At 37.0% G+C, this 21909-nt stretch overlaps 2 protein-coding genes across 4 annotated transcripts; one reads left to right on the top strand and one right to left on the bottom strand.

Annotated features, from left to right (window-relative positions):
* Positions 1-3605: 3605 nt before the first annotated feature.
* On the top strand, positions 3606-14589 carry ddx55 (DEAD-box helicase 55). 2 transcript variants are annotated; one of them, XM_031895277.1, is made up of 15 exons: positions 3606-3860; positions 4858-4908; positions 5016-5102; positions 6005-6096; positions 7010-7072; positions 7794-7943; positions 8732-8921; positions 9055-9137; positions 9221-9352; positions 9549-9641; positions 9917-10031; positions 11468-11636; positions 12830-13119; positions 13359-13530; positions 13652-14589. In XM_031895277.1, exons 1-14 carry the CDS (start codon positions 3753-3755, stop codon positions 13518-13520), a joined length of 1785 nt encoding a protein of 594 aa, XP_031751137.1. In that variant the 5' UTR covers positions 3606-3752; the 3' UTR covers positions 13521-13530; positions 13652-14589.
* Positions 14590-15609: 1020 nt separating this feature from the next.
* eif2b1 (eukaryotic translation initiation factor 2B subunit alpha) lies at positions 15610-21903 on the bottom strand. 2 transcript variants are annotated; one of them, NM_001017286.2, is made up of 9 exons: positions 21836-21903; positions 19651-19752; positions 18705-18844; positions 18067-18183; positions 17163-17272; positions 16868-16936; positions 16699-16774; positions 16235-16360; positions 15610-15798 (listed from the first exon to the last, which is right to left on the bottom strand). In NM_001017286.2, the coding sequence occupies exons 1-9, from the start codon at positions 21846-21848 to the stop codon at positions 15643-15645; spliced, it is 909 nt and encodes a 302-aa protein (NP_001017286.1). In that variant the 5' UTR covers positions 21849-21903; the 3' UTR covers positions 15610-15642. The 2 variants fall into 2 exon arrangements, with proteins under 2 accessions (NP_001017286.1, XP_012818935.2); XM_012963481.2 differs by having other exon boundaries at positions 21674-21874.
* Between the last annotated feature and the right edge of the window lie 6 nt (positions 21904-21909).

Genomic DNA, 21909 nt, shown 5'->3' with positions numbered 1-21909 from the left:
GGGCCCTGGCTATGCTGAACCTCTGGTGCCGGCTGCAATCTATAATAGCTTCAAAGACAATGAAAACATCCCCAATACCTGTGATCAGGGGGTGTTACACAACAATGACAACAGTAATGCAAAGCCCAGAAAGCTTTCTACTGATCATGACAAGGACCAAAATACTTTAATACCAAAATACCTTGTTCTTTAATCCTCCATACTAAGCATTGGGAAATGTCACCACTTAGGTGGGAGCAAGAAGGCTGGGCTCGTCTAGTTGCATGGAAACAAGCTCGGGTCCCCCTGTGATTTTGGATTATGGTGAGTTGTATTATATTTTATAATGTAATAATAATAATAGAAATGCATAATATAAAATGTAATAATTACATTATATTTAATAATTAAATCCACTATCCACTGTCTTGCTTGAAAAAGGTCAGTGGTACAAAAAAAGTTAGGGACCGCTACTCTATAGCACTGTAAAGTCAATGCATTTGTATAGGGACTTTTTAAAAGGCATGTTGCAGGGCTGCTTTGATTGTGTTTAATTGAAATAATTGCAGCCCTTCTAGTTGGGTTTTCTAGACGTGTCCCTGAATTTTTTACATTATTAGTCTTTATACTATTCATGGTCCCTCGTATATTTTTATTTCAAGACACTGTATTCTGGTAGTAGTTGGAGCGTGCATTAAATGAAGTGCAGAAAAAAGCTGCTATGGTCCTTGGTAAATTGCATTGCTGCAAAGTCTCTGGGCATCAAGGGGAAAGAGTTTGTAGGGCAGAAAAAAAACCACAGAGGGAGGAAAAAAATAGCACATCTTCCAACCCATTGATGCAGACTGTCACAGGGACAGAAATTTAAAATGTATTACCCTGGCTATTCATATTAACAGGTAAGTGGCAAATGAACGAAAGAAGATGTTTCTGTATCCGTTAACTTAGCCAACAAAAATAAGGCAGGTTAAACGAAACTGACTGTCCCAATTGCACCCAGTATGCTTATAACAACTGACAACAATCTCTATCAATCACTTAGTATCACTGAATGGGCAATAGCCTCAATAGTCACAGGATACTATATTAACACTCAAATGTGGTTCTTTCCTCATGTCACAAAAAGTTTACACACACTATAGCACAAGCCTGATGCTCATTTTGTTCCTTGCATTGCTTCATCAAAGGCTCTTGGCATGTAAAGTATGCCTTATAGCATCTTGCTTTCATAGACTTAAAATCTGCAGATAAGAGAGACCTAGTTACACTGTTTACCATCTTAAGCCTGGGCAACCCCTCAAGCAAGAGTAGTACAGCTGTAAAAATATTTTATTTGCATTAAAAGGTTGTATTCATTTGTCTAGCACCTACAAATAAACAATTTTTCTCTACAAATGTCCTGTTTTATATGAGAAAGGTTTTTAGTCTGTAGTCTTGTAGAGAGCCATGATTGGCCTTAGACCTCTGTTTCTCTTTCAGTGTAAGAACTAAACCCATGGTATTCTACACAGCTTGTCTGTTATCTGCTATGTAGGCATGAGCCTTTTTGCCCTAATTTAGCTTGTATGGCTTTACAGTAGCCATGGCTGTTATAGCATTTTTGGAGCAAGCACATTCATTAGTGCAGGATAACAGAACTGTTTTTTTAAATAAAAAAAAATACATTATCTCTTTAATAGGTCATATTTATGGTTCTGTTTGTTTTTTTTGCACACCCTGTGTCTCAACCCTTTCTCCTTGTAGATTGTAAGCTCTTTTGGGCAGGGCTCTCTTCACCTCTTGTATCGGTTATTGATTGCATTATATGTTACTCTGTATGTCCAATGTATGAAACCCACATATTGTACAGCGCTGCGGAATATGTTGGTGCTTTATAAATAAATGTTAATAATAATAAATAATAATAAAGACATAAATTGAAAGCAAATCACATCCCAACTTGTACATTTTTATATGTTGCTACTTATGTGTAGCAGAACAATTTACATTAAAGATTAAGAGCTAATTGTCAAAGCGACAAGAGGAAGGAGATGCCTGCCCTATAGAGTTTAAAGTGATACTGAAAATACTCTTTAACATATTAATAAACACAAAAAGTTCCCTATTGGTCATATTGATCATATTTCACTGAGGGGGCTGCTTTATATGTGATTGTTACTGGAAGTTCCTAAATCTGACAGTTTTGCCAACCTGTCTTTGGTCAGCCTGTCAGTTATAGCTTCTAATGCTAACGGTCTACTTCTGCACAAATATGGCAGCAGTATTAATTTAGATTACTTTTTATCTTTTTAGACTTTCCCCTGTTTAGTACAAGAAATAACAAAAACTGTATAATAAAATCCTTTTCAAATTAAACCCCCTTTTTTAAAAAATTAAAACATCCATACCTGTTATAAAATGTATATAGTGCAAGTAAAGTTAATTTTTCCAGACTAGCACAATAGAAAATAAACTGAAATTATTTTTAGGTTGACAGGTCCCCTTAAAAAAAACAACATGCCCTAAAAGGATTTACACACAGTTTTTATTCAGCAATCCCAAAATTATGTCCTGTTGCTATAAAATATTATATGTATTCATATTTGAAAGATACTATTTTAAAGCATACCTCCCAACGTTTGGAATATGTAAAGCAGGGCAAAAAGAAATGACCCTTTTTTGCGACCACACCCCCAAATACCACTCTCATTTTACAAAATTTGGCAGGTTAATTAAAGTTTGAACACATTTCTGGGGTGTGGCTTGTTAACTTTCTGGGCTCTCTGCCAAAAGCTACTTATTTAATTAAGTTTGAGAAACTTTGTATCTTTTTTAGCATTTGGTGCAGAAGATCAAAAGGAAATGAGGGACTTTTCAGTAAGAATCTGGGACTGTGGGCTGAGCTGTTAAAATCAGACTGTCCTGGGAAAATTGGGACAGTTGGAAGGCATGCTTTAAAGGGGTTGTTCACCATAAAATAAACTTTTAGTATTATGCAGAGAGTGAATTTGCAAGTGGTCTTTATTTATTATTATTTGTGGGGTTTTGAATTATTTACCTTGTTCAACTCTCTGGTTTGGAATTTCGTGCTGGGATCAAACTACTGCCTGGTTGCTAGGCGCTCTATCTGGTTGCTAGGGTCTAAATTATCCTAGCAACCAGGCAGTAGTTTGATTGAGAGACTGGAGTATGAATAGGAGAGGGCTTGAATAAAAATATAAGTAATAAAAAATAACGATAACAATAGTTTTTTGACTGCCAGGGTCAGGGACCCCAATTAGAAAGCTGGAAAGAGTCAGAAGACAAACAATTCAAAAACTATACAAAATAAAATGAAGGTTAGTTGAAAAGGTTTCCAAGAAATGACTATTCTATAACACACTAAAATTTAACCTAAAGTGATTTACCCCTTAAAAAATTATTATTACATGATCGTAATAGAAACATTGTAACATAGATCAACCTTATCATTTACGACTTTGGAGCCCCCTGGTGTTGTAGGACGGACTCCCTTGTTGAAGATCATTGATTAGAGGAGAGGCGAGGGCTCTTTAAGAACTGGCACACACAAGCCCAGGGCTTTCAGTACCAAAAACCTGGGGGCGGGAGTTTGTGCTCGCAATAAACCTGTCACAGACACGTCAGAAATACACTCACTCTGCAACTTTACAGAAATGCCCCAAACGGGAGGGGGTGGGGGAGAGAACACCGGAACCTTCTCTTTGCTATGCTTGTTGCAGTGGGGACGAGTTGCACTGGACAGGAAGCACGTGTGGCTGCTTTAGTTGCGGAAGATGGAGAATGTTACTGAAGGGACATGGGATAGTCTATCCCATAAACTAAATAGCAGTATCAGACAGACCCTGAGTGAGTTAAAGTTCACTCATATGACTCCGGTGCAGGTACGAATCCACGGAACGTTTCCTTTAGCTGGGAGGGTAGGCTCTTTGGGGAAGGTGCACATGACAAGATGGACATTGTTTACTTTCTAACTACGAGTTTATGTGTTCAGTAAATGGCCTATGCGTCTTCTATAGAGCCCTTACAGTTTTCATTCAGTGTTAAATCTCTGGTATATTTAGAGTCATGTTCACTGATCGCAGTGCTAAACCGTGGCCCCTGCTATCTCATAGCATCATGTGGGATCCTAGCAGCTTGTAATGCAAAGCATGCCTCCCATTTACAGCTGTGTGTATACCTTGGAAATATATAGTTTGCAGGACATTTTGTTTTGTATTGTATCCCTCATATGTTATAAAAGGCACTAAGTTTGCCCAGGAGCAGTAACCCATAGCAACCAAAAAGATATTTGCCTTTAAACAGGTGACAAGAAAATGCTACCTGCTGATGGTTGCTATGGGTTTGCTACCTGCTGATGATTGCTATGGGTTACTGCTCCTGGAAAGATGAGTGCCTTTTATTACATAACCTAATTATGTTAGGTATAGGCATTATGGTTTTTTTTATAGGGGCCTGTCGCTAATATTTGTTGCCACTGGTTATCAAATTTTATTTAAAAATTATTTTAGAAACTTTCCTTGCAATTTTCAAATGCTATTTATTTGTAAACAATCTATGTTTTGGTTCATTAGTGCTTGTCTCTGCCATCTGATATTTTTGTTTCAGTACTTTTGATTCCCACAATATCCCTGTTTAATCATGTGAAATTACTAATATTATACCATATTTTCTTTTTTTGTAGCTTTGGCAAAATTTGTTCAGGTTTATACTGTAGTTTTATTTTGTTATTTACTGAGTAGCATTATTCTTCTGCTTGTACCTCCAAGCATCCATTTTGACTTATTGATTGTTAAATTATTCATTACATATTGTAGTTGCATTATGTGAAAATTGTTTTTGTTTTAAAGTGTATCCTACTGAACTTTTATGTCTTTCTAGTCGGCAACAATCCCCTTGTTTATGAACAACAAAGATATTGCTGCAGAAGCGGTGAGTCTATGGCACCTATATACTGCTTGTGAAAAAAAACCAAAACCTTTGTCATGGTGGTCACTTATTGGTAATATATTTATATTAAAGTTATTTATAACTTGCAGATAACTGGAAGTGGGAAAACACTGGCATTTGTCATTCCACTTTTGGAAATTTTGCTGAAAAGAGAAGAAAAGCTAAAGAAAAATCAGGTTCGTATATGGAAGTATTGCAGAAGAACAGTGTATTTCAGAATACAGTATCCATAAATTCTTTCACCAATCTTCTGGAAAATTATTATTTATGGACTTATCTGAAAATGGTGAGAAATTTTATGTACAGTAGTACAGGTATGGGATCCCTTATCCGGAAACCCATTAATTGTGTTCAATGAGTATTGGAAAGTTGCTTGGAATTTCATTTTTTTCATTAGGCAACATTTTATTTGGGGTTTACATACCTTGTAACCAAACACTTACATCAGGAGTTATTTTGCGGTTACATTGACAGAGCCAAAACTCACTGCCAAGCACAAGTATCTTGTTAATGGGCCAGATCACCCTGACTGGATCTTGTGTGCAGGATATAGGTGAATGTGGTTCTCATAATTTTGGTTCCTTTTACCCTGACCATGACTCCAGTTACTATAGACAACACAAAAAATGTCAATGGACATCTGAGTTGTCTCTCTCTAAATTATTTTGTAGTACAGGTATGGGATCCCTTATCTGGAAACCCATTATCCAGAAAGCTCCGAATTACAGAAAGCCTGTCTCCCATAGACTCAATTATAATCAAATAATTGAGAATTTTAAAACTGATTTCCTTTTTCTCTGTTATAATAAAACAGTACCTTGTACTTGACCCCAACTAAGATATAAATAATCTTCATTGGATGCAAAATAATCCTATTAGGTTTAAAAAATGTTTATTGATTTTTTTAGTAGACTTAAGGTATGGAGATCCAAATTACGGAAAGACCCCTTATCTGGAATACCCTTAGTCCTGTGCATTCTGGATAATGGGTCCTATACCTGTAAAGGTTTTTTTTTTGTCAGCTCAGGGTAGCGTTTAGCCATGTGCAATATAAAAGAAATCTCAATTGCATTTTTAGGTTGGTGCTATAATCATAACCCCAACACGTGAACTTGCAGTGCAGATTGACGAGGTGCTCTCATACTTCACAAAGCATTTTCCACAATTTAGGTAGGTTTTTTTTGTGTTTCTTTTTATAAGAGTATGCATACTGTTTAACACACAGTTTTTAATTATGGCATTGAAAAGGTGTTGTTCATTTTTAAATTACATTTTAGTATGATGTAGAAAGTGCTATTTTAAGACTATTTGCAATAGGTCTTCATTTTCTTTTATTTGCGGTTTTAGAAATATTTAGCTTTTTGTTCAGCAGCTCTCCAGTTTGGAATTTCAGCAGCTGTCTGGTTGCTAGGGTCCAATGTAACCTAACAACCAGGCAGTGGTTTGAAGGAGGGACAGGAATTTGAATAAAGAGGGACTAAATTAAAAGAAAAGTAATAAAAAGTTACAAAGAAATGGTAACATTGTAGCCTCACAGCAATAGTTTTTTGACTGCTGGGGTCAGTGACCCCCCAGTTAAAAGCTGGTTAGAAGAGAGAGGCAAATAATTTAATAAACAATTAAACTATAACAAAAATTAAAACTGATTTGAATTGTTGCTAAGAATAAGCTATTCTTTTAAATATAGTTAAACCCACCTGTTTTGAGTTTTGAGTTGGGATGTTCTTGTGTTCTGATTGTTACAGTTCCTATCCTGACATCAAATTTGCTTTACCATGGGACACAGAGCCTAATACACACCTTTTACCCCCAGATTTAAAAGTATATATTATATTAAGATAAATTAAGTAAGTGATATGAATAAATACTTTTTTTCTGTAAATGTGACATACAGGAACTTTATTTTTAATGGTGGGTATGAAGTATATCCATCTTCAATTTGAGTGTCCTGCTTTAACATAAAAGTTACATCTGTCATATTTTGGAGTTTTTTGCAGTTGGTTTGAGGAAACATGTTTCTGAAGTCTTAAACACTTTTTGAAATGTATATAATAATTACCTTTTATATCTGCTATTCATACAGCCAGATTCTCCTTATTGGGGGAAGTAACCCTGTGGATGATGTAATGAAATTTAAAGAACATGGGTAGGTGACTTTATTTAAGAGCAAACCATTTTTTTCTCTATGTGATGGGGGGAAAGCTAAATTACCTTTTTAAGAAGAGATTAAAAAAAAATCAATATAGTTCTGGAGGGGGCATAGCTTGTAGAAGAATGTACAAGGGAAAGAGACTAGTGAATACATTAATGAAATTTAGGCTGGAATGTTGATTGGAAATGATGAATGTGCAAATGCTCATTGTAAGTATATAACTGAGGCTTAAACAGAGTGTACATATTTGTAAATAAACATTGCTTTAAGCTTACACACTGACAGATAATAAAGCACATATTATATTCTGTTCTCATTGGAGTGTGTCAGTTTGGTGTACTGTTGAATACACTGACACACTCTACATTTTTACTGAATAGCAAAAATAAAGAAAGAGCAGCTTAGGAACCTAGCATCTCCTTAGCAGTGGGATGCGTGCTAGGATTCTTATTTGCCAGACAAAGAATGCGGGCAACAGTTAGGAGTCAGTGATGGCACATGGGCATACTGTGTAACCTGCATGTCATTGCTCCAAGAAATGGAAATTAAGCAGTTTTTCCAGTGCAATGAGGGAAAATTAACTCTTAAGTTAAACCACTAGTGCCTCCCCAGAACTGCAAGTGAACCTCACAGCTGAGAAGCAGTGGTTTAACTCTGTCATCGCCATGCAGAACAGATTTATTTATCATCTTGCATTAATTCTTGTTCCTGTCAGTGGAAACATTATTGTGGCTACACCGGGACGACTGGAGGATATGTTCCGGAGACAGGCTGATGGACTGGATTTAGTCAGCTATGTGAAAACCCTTGATGTTCTTATTTTGGATGAAGCAGATAGACTTTTGGATATGGGATTTGAAGCAAGGTAGGTTCAAAAACAAGTAATTTAACTGTTCAGGTCAATAAGGTTTGTTTTTTTTGTCCAATCCTTTTTTTACTTTTAAATTAATGTAAAAAATGTTATTTTAATTGGGCGCCAGCTCTCCACACATTACTTTTACAGTACTTTTTTTTTTTTTTTTTTCAAGCTTTCCCTCTTCACAACATAATTACCGGCAGGCTAATTTTCAAACGAAAAATGTTTTTAGTTTTTCTCAGCAATTTAAAGCTCTTTTGTTCTGCAGAGTAATTGTTAACTGTATTGCTTGTTATTGCACTAGTGGTGATCTTTGAATTAAGCACGAAATCTCTCTTCCTGCCTCCTTTGTAAAGATCACTTTGCAAGAGATTTTCATTTTCATTAATGCAGCGTTTTAGCAAGGAAAAAGGGAAAGACCACTGGCAGTGACATTAATTAAAAGTCTTGTTGTGTTTATTATTGATATAGTGCCATTAATTTACAATGTGCTTTACAGATTTTACAGTTTTACCTTTTTTCCTTAAAGTAATTTGTATTGTTTTATTCACTTCTCCAGGCTTTAAAAAGTAAAACTTTTCCATTGTCCCAAGGCAGCCTAATCTGTCAGTGCAGATGACTATGTTAAAGATAGGCACTACTGGATGCAGGATAAATATCTGTAGTTTCAAATTCTTCACCGACTTTCCTCCTGTGCCTGTCAGAGTGTTTGCTGGAGGTAGTGGTAGTAAGTGGTAGTAAGTCTTAATTTCTCCTGCACCTTGTTATTCATGATCTGTTATATATTGTAATTTCAGCATAAATACCATCTTAGGGTTCTTGCCCAAACAGAGAAGAACTGGTCTGTTCTCAGCAACACAAACTCAAGAGTTAGAGAACCTGGTAAGAGCTGGACTTAGGAATCCTGTCCGTATCGCTGTGAAGGAGAAGGGAGTATCAGCAACCTGTACACAGAAAACACCGATACGTCTCCAGAATTACTATATGGTGAGGACCTTCAACTTGTTGCCCATGTTTTTACAATAAACTCGAGATTTATATTTTTAAGAGATCAATTTGCCAGACACAGAAAATTATACCTACTGTAGCTTTAATACCAAAATATATGTTACTTATGTAGATCTGCAAAGCAGATGAAAAATTCAACAAGTTGGTGGCTTTCCTGCAGCAAAGGAAACAAGAAAAGCACCTGGTATTTTTTAGGTGAGTTTTCACTTTTAGTTAAGGATTTAACCACTTGACCCATTGCTGTACCTGTTTATGTATTTCTGACTTTTTTATTATAGTACGTGTGCCTGCGTGGAATATTATGGAAAAGCATTAGAAGCGCTTTTAAAAAATGTGAAAGTGATGTGTATTCATGGAAAAATGAAGCACAAGCGCAACAGGATTTTTACAGAGTTCAGGAAACTTAACAGGTGAGTGAATTGTTTGCTTTTGAAGCAGAAAAGCTCCCTGTATTTCCTACAACTATCAGATATTATTTTTTGTTAGGAATATCAGTTTAACAGTTGATTGACCCCTGTTGTACAGGAAAAAAATACAATGTTACATTCATTTTTCTCTTTGACCTTTGTCTTAAATGTTTTCAATTTTTTTTTCTCCCTCATATAGTGGTATATTAGTTTGTACAGATGTGATGGCACGCGGTATAGACATTCCTGAAGTAAACTGGGTTGTGCAGTATGATCCCCCAAGTAGTGCCAGGTATGTCATCTTTTGTTGAGACAAAATTGTTTGGTCTTAGATTTAAAATGTGTTAATAGGGTCACTGTACAGTAGTATATGTATAATGTTAAAAAATGTAACGTTTTATTGGTGCAATGTAATTTTTCACTGTTGGCTGAAAGTTCTGAGCGAAATAGTAAAGTATATACACACCCAATAATGTACTGATGTTTTGCTTTGGTCAGTACTAGAGTATATGAGTGAGGCAGGTTACAGCACTGCCGGCAGTTCGTAATACCACCCTTCTATTCCAGTGCCTTTGTTCACCGATGTGGACGTACAGCCCGGATTGGTCATCACGGCAGTGCACTCGTGTTTCTGCTTCCCATGGAAGAATCATATGTCAGTTTTCTTTCAATAAACCAAAAGGTAACTTATTTCTGGCACTTTAAATACAACATTGTGGTTATGGTTTAAACCTATCAGGGTTTATAGTTATTATGTTCTGTATAGATTGCTGTCATTGCATGTGACCATCAGCCATGTTTAGCATTAAAAGTAAAATTAAATGTCTTTTTGTGTTTGCAAGTCAGTTTACACAAGACCCCTGTCCACTTTCCATCCAACAGGATATAGCACACTTTTAAAAATGAAAGAACTTGGGTTCATTCATAGTTCACTCAAGTAGCCCTCCTTCATTCTTCTTTTATAAGATGGTGTGAACAGCCCAAAGTGCTAGGATTGCAGAGTTTATTTTTTAGTTGTACACTATACAACCAAGGTGGGGTAGGTGACAAACCTTGTTAGCATGGATATGCAATAATCCCATTGCTAGGCAGTCAGGTACATTCTTGTGCTGGGTGGGACTAGTTCAATCCTTTCAGGTCTGGCTATTTTCAAGTACCACTTCTCTCAGATGTGATTCCACACTACAGTCTGCTCTCTACTGGGAACTGCAGCTCCTTAACTTCTCCTAGGGCAACTGGATCTTATCTGTGTCTCCATCCAGAACAGCAGTAATGTTATTTTTTCACTGGGGACTTTTCAATCTAAATCTTATTAAAACAAGAACCTAAAACAAGACAGCAGCAAAGTGAGTTCTCAGTACTTTCTTGGGAGCCAGAGTGATCAATCATGGCTCTTTATATGGGCAAATCCCTCTTAATCAGTTAGTGCTTCTTTGTTACATGCTTTTCCATCAATTATTGTTTCAGTTAATACTTGAGGAACTGTATGCACAGTAATGGCATGTGACTAGCTACTATTGGGAACCTACTCTCCTACCGCAGTACTTCTATGGGGAGCAATGAAATTCCATTCAGGATGCAGAAGATTGATATAGTTACCTAAAACCTTAAATGAGAAGGCCACCTATTCTAGAAAATCTGAAAATGATGAAAATTGTGGCAACATATATTTTTAATGATTTCTTTATCAAAAGGAGCCCTGCCAAGATGTGAACTTGGCTGCAGATTCCAAGCTCAATTCTATAGAGACAGGGTCTTCAGTGATGTTTCATTTTATAATTTACCTTGGCCAAAGATTCCACCTAAAATGTGTTTGGTCAGAGTTCTGAATTGTAAATTCCATGTGCACTGTCTGTGTGTATGCAGCTTTATTGTTTTTACCCAAAATAAACAATTTTACTTATAGTAATCAAATGTAATGGCTAATAAAGATTACAAGCTTCAGAATAGAAAAGAGCTAGTGAATCAAACCTTTTCTCATCTTACAATGTACTTCACAACCCCCATGTGTCATCATTTAACTAACTTACCAACAATCTTGGTAACCTCCGACAAATGGTGTTGCTTGACAATACTTTTCTTAGTAAAATAAGACTTGTTTGTTTTTTTTTCTGTAAGTGCCCACTGCAAGAAATGACAGAGCTAATAAGTGCTGTGGATCTTCTTCCTAAATTGAAATCCATGGCAGAGTCTGATCGCGCTGTGTTTGAGAAGGGGATGAAAGCATTCGTGTCCTATGTGCAAGCTTATGCTAAGCATGAGTGCAACTTAATCTTCAGGGTTAAAGGTATCTTGTGTAATCTATAACATTTATTTAGTAACCAAAGATACAGACGGAGATATCACTAACCTTTTAATGTTTTTATTTTACAACTTTCTTATTAAACATTATACCCTTTCCTTAAAGGAGAACTATACCCCCGGGCGCTAAAAGCCCCCTTAACTATCACTGCCTTGACTCGCCTAACCTATCCCTTATCACATAGTTTTTAAGCTTAACAACTGCCCCTGTTGCTAACCCCTAGCTAAAACAGCAACGTAGCGTACCTGGCCAACATCTTCTTAGCAACTGAAGACACTTTGGGTCTCTGCGCCGTTATGAACCCTGCTTGCGCATGCGCAGTTGGCGGTAGCAGGAAATAGGCCTCAACTGCACATGCGCAAGCAGGGTCCGTGTTGGTGGTGAGTCCTGAAGTGTCTTTGGTTGCTAAGATGTCGTGAATGTACGCTGCTGCGCTACTCTGCTGTTTTTTAGCTAGGGGTTAGCGATAGGGACAGGTGTTAAGCTTAAAAACTATGCGATAAGGAAGAGGTGAGACAGTGATCGTTAACCCATCCCTCTGGTTTCTAAATCCTTAATTGGTTCTTTAAATACCATTCTGATTCTAGCCATGCTACGGACCTGTAGATTTATACGTAACAGCGGTCTGAACTTTTCGGTCCCACTTGCTGAATTTGATTTGCCAGCAGCCCTCATTAGAATGTTTTTGTCACTGGATTCGAAGAATTGAATTGAAATTATAAATGCTTCCGATACATATACATATTGTAAATTGTCCAGCCATAGCCAAATCCAATTCTATCTGATCAATTGCCTTGCACTGGACGCAGAAATGAAGTTTGACAGCTCCTGCATATATCAGACAACCAGATTATCTTTAATTAATATAGCAGGCCCAAACTGGCAATCTATGGACACCGGCAAATACTAGAGGGGCTGCTGTAAGATGCCATAGACAGTGACTATTTATTGGGCTGGTGGGGGATTTTTTGGGCCTCTGTGTACTTGAAATGCCAGGGCCTGTTTTGAATTATAGTGCAGACATGTAATATTGTATCCCTGCAATCACTTCAGAAGTCCTTTACACAAAGCAAACATGATCACACTGTTCTAAAATCTTTTTCTAGCTATAAGTACACTTTAGGCAGAATTTTTCCCATGGAAAATTTAGTCCTAATTCATCTTATTTTGACTTTCAGATTTGGATTTCTCTAATCTCGCCCGAGGATTTGGCCTGCTGAGAATGCCCCGGATGCCAGAATTGAGAGGGAAGAATTTCTCAGACTTTGTTTCCACCACAATTGATACAGACTCCATTCCATACAAAGATAAGAACAGAGAAAAACAGAGGCAGAAAATGCTGAAAGAGCGAAGAGAAAAACTGGAGAGTGAAGGCAGGAGAAATTTTGCAAAGAACAAGGCATGGTCAAAACAGAAAGCCAGGAAGGACAAGAAAAAGAAAGTAGCGCAGAAACGGAAACAAGAAGAGGTTAGCCGTGAGATATTTAGCGGTGTTTTGATGTTTAGTGGTTCACTGTTTCTCATATGCAATACATATTCCAGAACAAAATATCTATAAGCGATTTCCTGCATTTTCATCTTTCCAGTTGTGGGGTTTTAGCCTTAAAGTGTTAACACACAAAAAAGCTTCATATACATTTAAAGAGAAAAAACCCCTCAATCATGACTATGGATGCACCAAATTCACATATATTTTTTTTTTTCTAGGGATCCGATATAGACGAAGATGATGTGGATGAATTGCTCCATGACACTAGATTATTGAAGAGATTGAAAAAGGGGAAAATTACTGAAGAGGAGTTTGAGAAGCAGCTGACAGCAGCTGGAGAAAAGAGTGAAGATGAAGATGGATCTGACAACTCAGACTGATCTTGTGCTTATTCAGACAGTGACAGAAATCAATCTGTACTGTACACAAAAGCTGATCACTTGCCCACCCAGCTAAAGCACAACAATAGACATGTTTGTACATAAGATACATGTACCATGTATTTCCTGAAGTCCTTGACTGATTTCATTTTGTTTAATAAGAAATACACATTTTATCTTATCTCAGATATTTTTTTTTATGTATTTTTAATCCCCAGAAACTGGGAGCCTTGTATTTAGTTATTTTACTTCTTTTTTTTGCCTAAATAGGACAGTTTAGTGGGTTGCACATTGACAGCGATACCTTGTTGTGACCAAGATATGCTGCTTCTTTGTTTGTCTCTTTGTGCTTAAGCGAAGTTTATTTTTGCACTTGATCCATGCTTGAAGTTGTTAATGTACATACATGGCACAGTTGAAACAAGTCAAACAAGGCCAAAACCATGAAACCCATAACTCTTATTGATTCTGCACACTCCCTGCAGAATACTCTCCATACAAGTGGAAGGTGCTCCTATCTATATTAAATTGGTATTTTCTAACCAATCAGATACTGGTCTCATACACAATAAAGGGATTGATTTGTGGAAAGTTACCACAAGCGATCTATAGTTGCACCACTCACTCTGATAGGTCAGATTTGTGACGATCGATAATTAAGTAAAACATAACATATGGCTAAAAGAAAATTATTATTATACCCATGTGGTATTTTCTAACCAATATAAAGATTGATTTGTGGAAAATTACCAACACCTCTCACTCATGATGTACCAGGAGGCCACTTAAGGAAATTGCGGCAAAAATGGGATGAAATCCTTAATTGCCTTTGATAAATCTTGGGTAGACCGAGCAAAACGCTCGTCAGGTGCTTTAAGCTGTAGTGAGGCAGGCTGATAGGAGTCATGAACCCAATCTTCATTTAGAATGTACATGGGGGGCAGGTGTTGAAGGGTGTGTGATCGGGGACTAAGGAGTACAATCTGCGCCAAACTTTGCAAGCACGCTATTGTAACGGGAGGGAGGTGTTTGGAAGAAATAGTGATCTGATTAACACATCATACCTGCTTTTTTTGACATACTAATAGGAGTCAGCCCATTGTCACAATTCCCTGAAGTGGCCTCCTGATACACCATGTTTATGCGTGATAGCGATTAGTGTCCTATCTTGCCTCTTCCCTCTGTTTTTAATAACATTTTTCTTTTAGACATACGTTATTTTAGATGTAGAATTAAAAAGTTTAATTTATCGATTGTCACAAATCTGACATATCAGAGTGAGAGGTGTTGGTAATTTTCCACAGATCAATCTCTTTATATTTGTTAGAAAATACCACATGGATCTTATTGAATTAGTCTTCTCCCAACAGGCGTGTACTGGGCTCTGTTTTGATTGTTTACCTCGCACCTTGCCAAATATGCAAATCTTGGCCTGTATGGCTAACTTAAGATTGCATAGGACCACAGAGATGCAAGGGAATCCGCCCAAGTTCATTTACCTAAAAATCATTACACAGTTTAGACTGATGCCACACGAGGCGTAGGGCTGAAATTTTCGGCAAACGGAAAAACGCTTGGCGAAAATTCAGCCCTATGCCTGCTACTTGTGCCTGCACCCGAATGAATGGAATACGCTCGGGTGCAGGCACATGTAGCCGATATACGCATGAAAACGCGAGAGAATGCAAAGAAAATTTCAGCCCTACGCCTCGTGTGGCATCAGCCTTAAGGGGTATTATGCCCCCTTTTCCAACATATGTGTGTGTGACGAATAGGGCTTGTGGCAAACATAGTTATTGCATATTCTTTTAAGAAATATTTATAGGGTTTTTTTTGCACTACAAAAAAATTGTGTCCAACTTCCTGTTCTGCCGAGTTACTGTTTGCAGAAGAGAAGCTAGTAAAGCATATTCCTAGTCCAGAGATACACCTTCTGTATTATGAACAACTTCTTTAAAAGGCTGTAGCATAAGCTCATTATTTCTTTCTACAGCAAGTGAGGAAAAGTTGAGCAAAGATGTATTAAGATGTACAGTGCCTCCTTATGCACTGAATACAGTAAAAACCAATGATTCACAACAACATAGGCTTGTGTTTTACCAGTTTAAGAGCACTTATAAAATTACAAATACAGTTTGATGAGTTCATCACTAATAGCAGATGGGGTTAGGACTCCTAAGTCTGTAAAAAGCAGGGTGATCAGGGAGGGGGAGGTGTAGTCAATCCAGGGATGCTCTTCCAGAAGGTCCTTGTTCTGCTGCTGAGTGTCTGCTTTGTACTAAAGAGAAAAGACAATGTTAATAACCCTATAAATCTCAAATTACAATAGCATATGGCAAAATAACCTTTGGCATGATCTATGCATATGAGATTGCATAAAACCACAGATGTCTAAATATTTTAAGCTTCATTTCAGTGATCAGGTTGCAAGTTGCAGAACCTCATCTATCTTCAGTGAAACATAAATGATAAGGAAACAGAATCTATGACAAGGTACTTTTACACTTCTGTTGTGTATTATACATTTGCTGACCTGAAGAGGGTAGGGTAGAGACAAAGTTTACATGTGGTAATTTAGTCCAAAGCCAAAGTTAGGGAAGAGGGGCCTCTGGCAATGCACAATGGCAGCCATCTGGGGGGATAACAAATATTAAAAGATGCCCAGCCAATATGTCCATACTCAAGGCATTATGAATATTTAAAAAAAATATTACCTTAAACTTGTCTGGAACATCCCGCTGATTGAGAGGGAAAAGTCGGACAAACTTAAAACTTTCTGCCACAACATAAAATGGTTTATTTTGCGCCTTTGCACATACTGCCATTTGATTTGTGCCGATCTATAAGAATGAAAACATAAAACCACAATTACAATATATAACCATAATTACATGACTCTTTGTTGCATGTATTTAAAGGCCAACTAAATTTCAAAGTAACAAAGTCTAGTAGTCAGCTTTTCGAACAGCTTTTTTATTTCTTTGTTAATTTGTTTTATTATTTTTTGTTTATTTATTTTACAATATTTATGAACAGCTTTAGTTGACCTTTAGTCTGAACAGATATGCTATAATCAATAAAGCCTTTGGCCATTAGTTCACTGATCGCATTATTACTGGATGTTAAAATAAAAATGAGGCTCCAGCTTTAGCAATTGAGCTCAGTTGTATAACATTACCTTATTAATGATTCCACCACTCTCTACTACTCCTTCAGCCCCTACGATAACCAGGTCCACTTTTTCCATGATATAGCTGGTGGGGGGGAAAAATATATATATATTTTCTAATATATAGTTTCCACATCCCTTCATTTATTCAGGTACCTTCAATTAGCTTTAAACTTACCCAACAGCAGCATCCAGGATCAGCGTTACTGGAACATTCCGATTCCGCAAAGCCTCTACCATGATTTTACTAAAGAAAAAAAAAAAAAAAGTTACACAGGAGGTCATAGACAAAAAGCTACATCTAATGATCCTGATGAGATTATTAGTAATAAAACACATTTATAAAGCACAGCACTTTTCTGTGCTGTACAATAGAAGGGTTTATATATCAATTTGACCCACTTCTCTATTTTTTTGATTGGTAGCAGTTCTGGGCAATGTTTTAAAGATGTTTACAGTAGCCTCCCACTTACCCAGAGAGGTCTGGCTGAGATTCTGTGACATAGACACTAAAATTCTTATTTGCAGCAGCCTCTTCCAGGACTTTCAGGACCACTTTAGAGTAAGCATGTGTTAATATTTTCTGTGAAGCATTAAGGAGACACATATTGATGATATTAAACAACAAACAAACAAATTACTTAAATAAGATTTCTTTAAGACTGGTGTTGTCATTTATTGTACAAATCAAGGGCAAGTAAACCCCAGATTGAGGTTCACTTAAATGGATTTGTATTACAGTACAACAATAATGTGGCGTTTCCAATGCAGTGTTTTGTTATAGCCTTTGCCTTCCATTGCTAGATATCCATACAACTTACCTGGCCTTACTACATGCTGCTCATTTACAATACTATTTCTGTAAGTAAGAACAAGCACTGGCAATTTTAATATTCTCTCACTTCTTAAAGGAACAGTATACACCACTTATCAACATTAGCTGAATAAATAGTGCTTATGCTGACCATTTATTTATTTATTTAAACAGGCAAAAATGGTTTCTGTAATTTCTGGCACTAAACAAGAACATGACGCCAGTTTCACTTTAGTACTTCCTGTAACTTCTGGTCCCAAAGGAACTGATAAAACTAATGACCAGTCCACTGAAAAGCCACTGATAATGAGCTGCTCAAAAGCTGCTGTTTTAGAAAAGGGTGGGGGTTGGTTTGTTCAAAGCAAACTGAATTAGTACTTTATAATGGCAAAAATGAGAAAATATGGATGTTTTTACATTTAAACTATTTATTTTCTATTTAATTTGCTTATTTTAACCACAGTGTTTTTAGATGTATACGATCTCTTTTTGTTTATCAAGCTAATAATAGGCTCAGGCCCGGTAACTTGCTGAATAAATATCAGTTAAGTTTGCCTACTCACAGCTCCATCTTTTATAAATGGACAGCAAAGCGTTGTGATCTTGTTCCTGGACATCGAGATCCTCTTAAGAAAAAGTTCTCCTCTTTCACTCATCATTTTTTTGCACTTGTCGTAATCCTGATGGAAAAGCAAAAAATTCAGCTAAGGGCTAGACAAAGTCATCAGAGTGCTGCAATGCTCCTGCAATGGCTCTGGGTGCAGGCACAGGGAGAGGCCGATGCCAGTGTACGGATTGATTCTTGTCCTGTGTTTATTTGGAGGCTGAGAATCAGCCCTGTCTGGCATTAGTCTTAATAAAGGTATACACAAATCATTTATGTTATATTAAAGAATTGAATTTACTTGAAATTTCTTGTGCCTCCCCAAAGACAAAGGAAGAAAAAAATATTAACTTTTAAGGATTTTTTTTTTTTTTATAATAATGCCCTTTTAGGTGATTACTACTTTTTATCCAAAGGCTAATTTGTATTTGCTATCTAGTGTCACAATGATTAGGAGGAGCCTCTAATTTTCATCAAGTATAATAATGGTTATACTATATACATCATCCTTTGTTAGTAGTCAGCCAAGATAAAAAGAAGTCTAGAAAGCGAAACGGGATAAAGTGTGCCTGTCATGTTCATAGGGGTGTAACTTACAGAATGCTCCAGATTAGAAGTCAGTGTTATGAATCTCAAAAACAATTCTCCCCCTGAAGAAACAGAAACTGATGAATCCACTTTAGAGAGGGTGCCAGTGGCATCTTTCAGACTCCCAATCAGACCCTGTATGGTTTCACCTGCAAAGGAGGAGTACATTTTAGTGCAACTGCTGCAGATTGTGACTATAACTTTGTGGCGTTGCCACAAAACATATGTTAAAAGCATTTAAAAAAAAAAACAAAACAAATCTTTGATAAACAAAGGTTATTTTAAAGGGTAACTTAACTCTATTTAACTTTTTTGCATAGTAAAAGATAATGTATTCCTAAGCAACTTTACTATAAATTAAACATTTTTAATAGTTTCAAAGGTAGTTGCAATTTACAACAATGTTTATCACTTCTTGTTGTCCTTCTGGTTCTACCTCTTGAAACAATGTAACATGAGCACAATGTCTTTCAAGTTACATTGTTTCAGGAGTAAAAACCAGAGGGACAGAGAAAAACAGCCAGACAGAGACTGCTAAAATAACAAACATTTTTACAATTGTAAAATCATGTAAAATTTGAAAGAAATGTATTTTGGAAGCATACTTAGATTTACCCTTTCATTAATTATGCAAAAAAACAAACAAAACATTTTTGGGTGAAGGCCCCCTTATATTTCTCAAAACCCCTATACCATGTAAGATAAAGCAACTCAGTCTCCACACTTATTTTCCATCAGAACAGCCCTCAAGGCTCAGTGCATACTACATACAAGGCACCTACATGGTTCCAGGCCTAGGACGTGCAATGAATGACTGTGCTAGTGGTAATAGATTAAATCAGTACACAGCATGCACATATGTTGTCTGTGGTATTTGTTACTGAGCATGTGTATCTATATTTTATATGTCAAGATTATGTGAATAAAACTGTTTTTCAAATGACTGGTACCTTACCTGTATCCCTCTTCAAAAACTCTAGCAGGGTTCTTATTGCAGCAACAGCAGTAGCAACATCGGTGTCTTCTTGCAGTTGACATTTGAAATACTGTACAATTTCTACATGGGATAAAGTGTAAAGCAGCAAGAGTGAGAAATAATTAAAAGGTTACAAAGTGATATACAGGACAATGAAACTCAGACTCACTGGGGCCAAATAATGCACATTCCTTTATCAGTCTCTTACTTTTTATTGAATTTTCTGCTTACACATTTTACAGAATTGGTTAGGAATGTGAAGTACTGGACATGTGCTCCTGGTTCCCTGGGAATGAACCAACACCCCTGTGGGACACACAAGCCGCAGTTCTTAGTGTTTCAGGAACAATGTATTTACAAACCAACTCAATGTGCCATAAGCCTTAAATGGGGGTTCAGCAGCATGGTAGAAATTCACAGTCACAACTTCAGTCTTGCAACACTGCAGTAACTACAGCAACCAAATAGACATATGGTTCCATTGCTCAATCATCACCAGACAGATTAAGAGTAGTATTACTATGGATTACTCTATAACAGGGATCCCCAACCTTTCTTACTCGTGAGCCACAGTCAAATGTAAAAAGACTTTGAGAGCAGCACAAGCACCATAAAAGTTCATGGAGGTGCCAAATAAGGGCTAAGATTGGCTATTAGGCAGCCTCTATGCACACTGTCAGCTTACAGGGGCTTTATCTGGTAGTAAATCTTGTTTTTATTCAACCAAAACTTGCCCCCAAGTCAGGAATTGAAGAAAAAAAACCTGGTTTGGGGGCACTGAGAGCAACATTCAAGGGGTTGGGGAGCAACATTTTCACAAGTCACTGGTTGGGGATCACTGCTCTATAAAGGTAAAATGCCATGAACTTACCCTATGTAATTACTGTATCTATATTTTGATAAGGTAAAAAGTTTTTACCTACTCAGAATTATCTATTTAAATTCCAAGAACCAGATTACCTTGCGAGGGTGTAGTCGAACTATAACAAATTAAGAAGAAAGAGAAGACAACCTTTCAAGGTCTATTCAATTTACTTTTCTAAACAAAATACTAGTGCTTTTTGTTATATTAATGCAATAGTATTTCTTATTACAGTCCCCCAATTTGATTAAAGTGACAAGTGCTGTGATTAAAGTTGTCTTTATATCAATATTACAGAAGAGGAAAACTTAAATGATTCCAATTTCCAAGGCCCAAATACCTAACTAGGAACTAGTAGTTGAACTACAACAAGATACAAGAACAAACACCCTATAGAAGTCTTGTGCAAATTTGACAAAATTCCAATTATTACACACTCCCAATATTCAAGAGATTTTAGAAAACTGCCTGACGCGCGTTTCGCCTTTAATAAATCTCTGGCTAAATGCATGTCAGGCATTTTTTTTACAAACCTTTTAGTCTCTTTTAATATTTGAGTTTTAACCAGGCACTGAGGAAGCAATTTGGGGTAATAGTAGGCGTCTGTGTGAGTTCCCTACTCTTTCCTCTTAATGTGTATCTATATTACGATACTATACTATATCTATACTATCTAGACTTATGAGGTAAAAAATTGAAACATAAAAAGCAAATATTCACACTATACAGCTTCCCTGCATGTTTGTTTAAGAGGCTCTACAGTCAAAATTCCAATGAATGTAACCTTGCTCCGACTGCTCTTCCATCACTTTCCCTTTATTTCTACTGCTGTTTTCTATATTATCCCATATACCCAAGCCAGGGCCAGGGAACCAGCAGTAAATACTGCACTAAGTGAGAATGGCCCATATCATGTAATAGTTTATTTATAAAGCAACATTGTCTGTAGCTGTGGGATATGATAATGTCACAGGGACAATAGGGTTAACATAAGAGCTGACAATATGAGGGCTCCTTCACAACAGAGACTGTTATACCATGCCAGCTGCTTCCATTGGTAATTGGGCCATATATTATATATTTGATATATTTCGGCAATGTATCTGTAGCGTGTCCACCCTGCATCGGTGGAGCTTTTACCAGCAGGTTGGTAGATCCCAATGGCAGCTGGAAGCCCACAGCTTGGAGATAACTTTATCGCTGAATTCCATATAGCATGGCCTGACCCCCCGCTCCGTGAGCCTGACTGCTGGGGCGCTCGGCTTGTGTATATGCTGCGGGACCCCGGACCCCAGTCCTCACCTTCTTCATTCATGGTTCCGCCTGCGTTCTCTGAAAGAAAAAGTCGCTACTACCCTACAACCCAAAAGCTTCTC

The sequence above is a fragment of the Xenopus tropicalis genome, chromosome 1, assembly GCF_000004195.4.
Source record: "Xenopus tropicalis strain Nigerian chromosome 1, UCB_Xtro_10.0, whole genome shotgun sequence".
Lineage (NCBI taxonomy): Eukaryota > Metazoa > Chordata > Amphibia > Anura > Pipidae > Xenopus > Xenopus tropicalis.
Note: the sequence above shows the minus strand (reverse complement) of the source record. Positions and strands in the feature narration are given on the sequence as shown.

Excerpts from the sequence above, each read along its gene's own strand:
- ddx55 (XM_031895277.1), top strand. The coding sequence starts at position 3,753 with ATGGAGAATGTTACTGAAGGGACATGGGATAGTCTATCCCATAAACTA. Across the intron at positions 7,944-8,731 it reads GATATGGGATTTGAAGCAAG|CATAAATACCATCTTAGGGT; the intron begins GTAGGTTCAAAA and ends TTGTAATTTCAG. Across the intron at positions 9,353-9,548 it reads GAGTTCAGGAAACTTAACAG|TGGTATATTAGTTTGTACAG; the intron begins GTGAGTGAATTG and ends TCCCTCATATAG.
- eif2b1 (XM_012963481.2), bottom strand. The coding sequence starts at position 21,848 with ATGAATGAAGAAGGTGAGGACTGGGGTCCGGGGTCCCGCAGCATATAC. Across the intron at positions 17,273-18,066 it reads CATTTATAAAAGATGGAGCT|AAAATATTAACACATGCTTA; the intron begins GTGAGTAGGCAA and ends AATGCTTCACAG. Across the intron at positions 16,937-17,162 it reads TCTCAGCCAGACCTCTCTGG|TAAAATCATGGTAGAGGCTT; the intron begins GTAAGTGGGAGG and ends TTTTTTCTTTAG.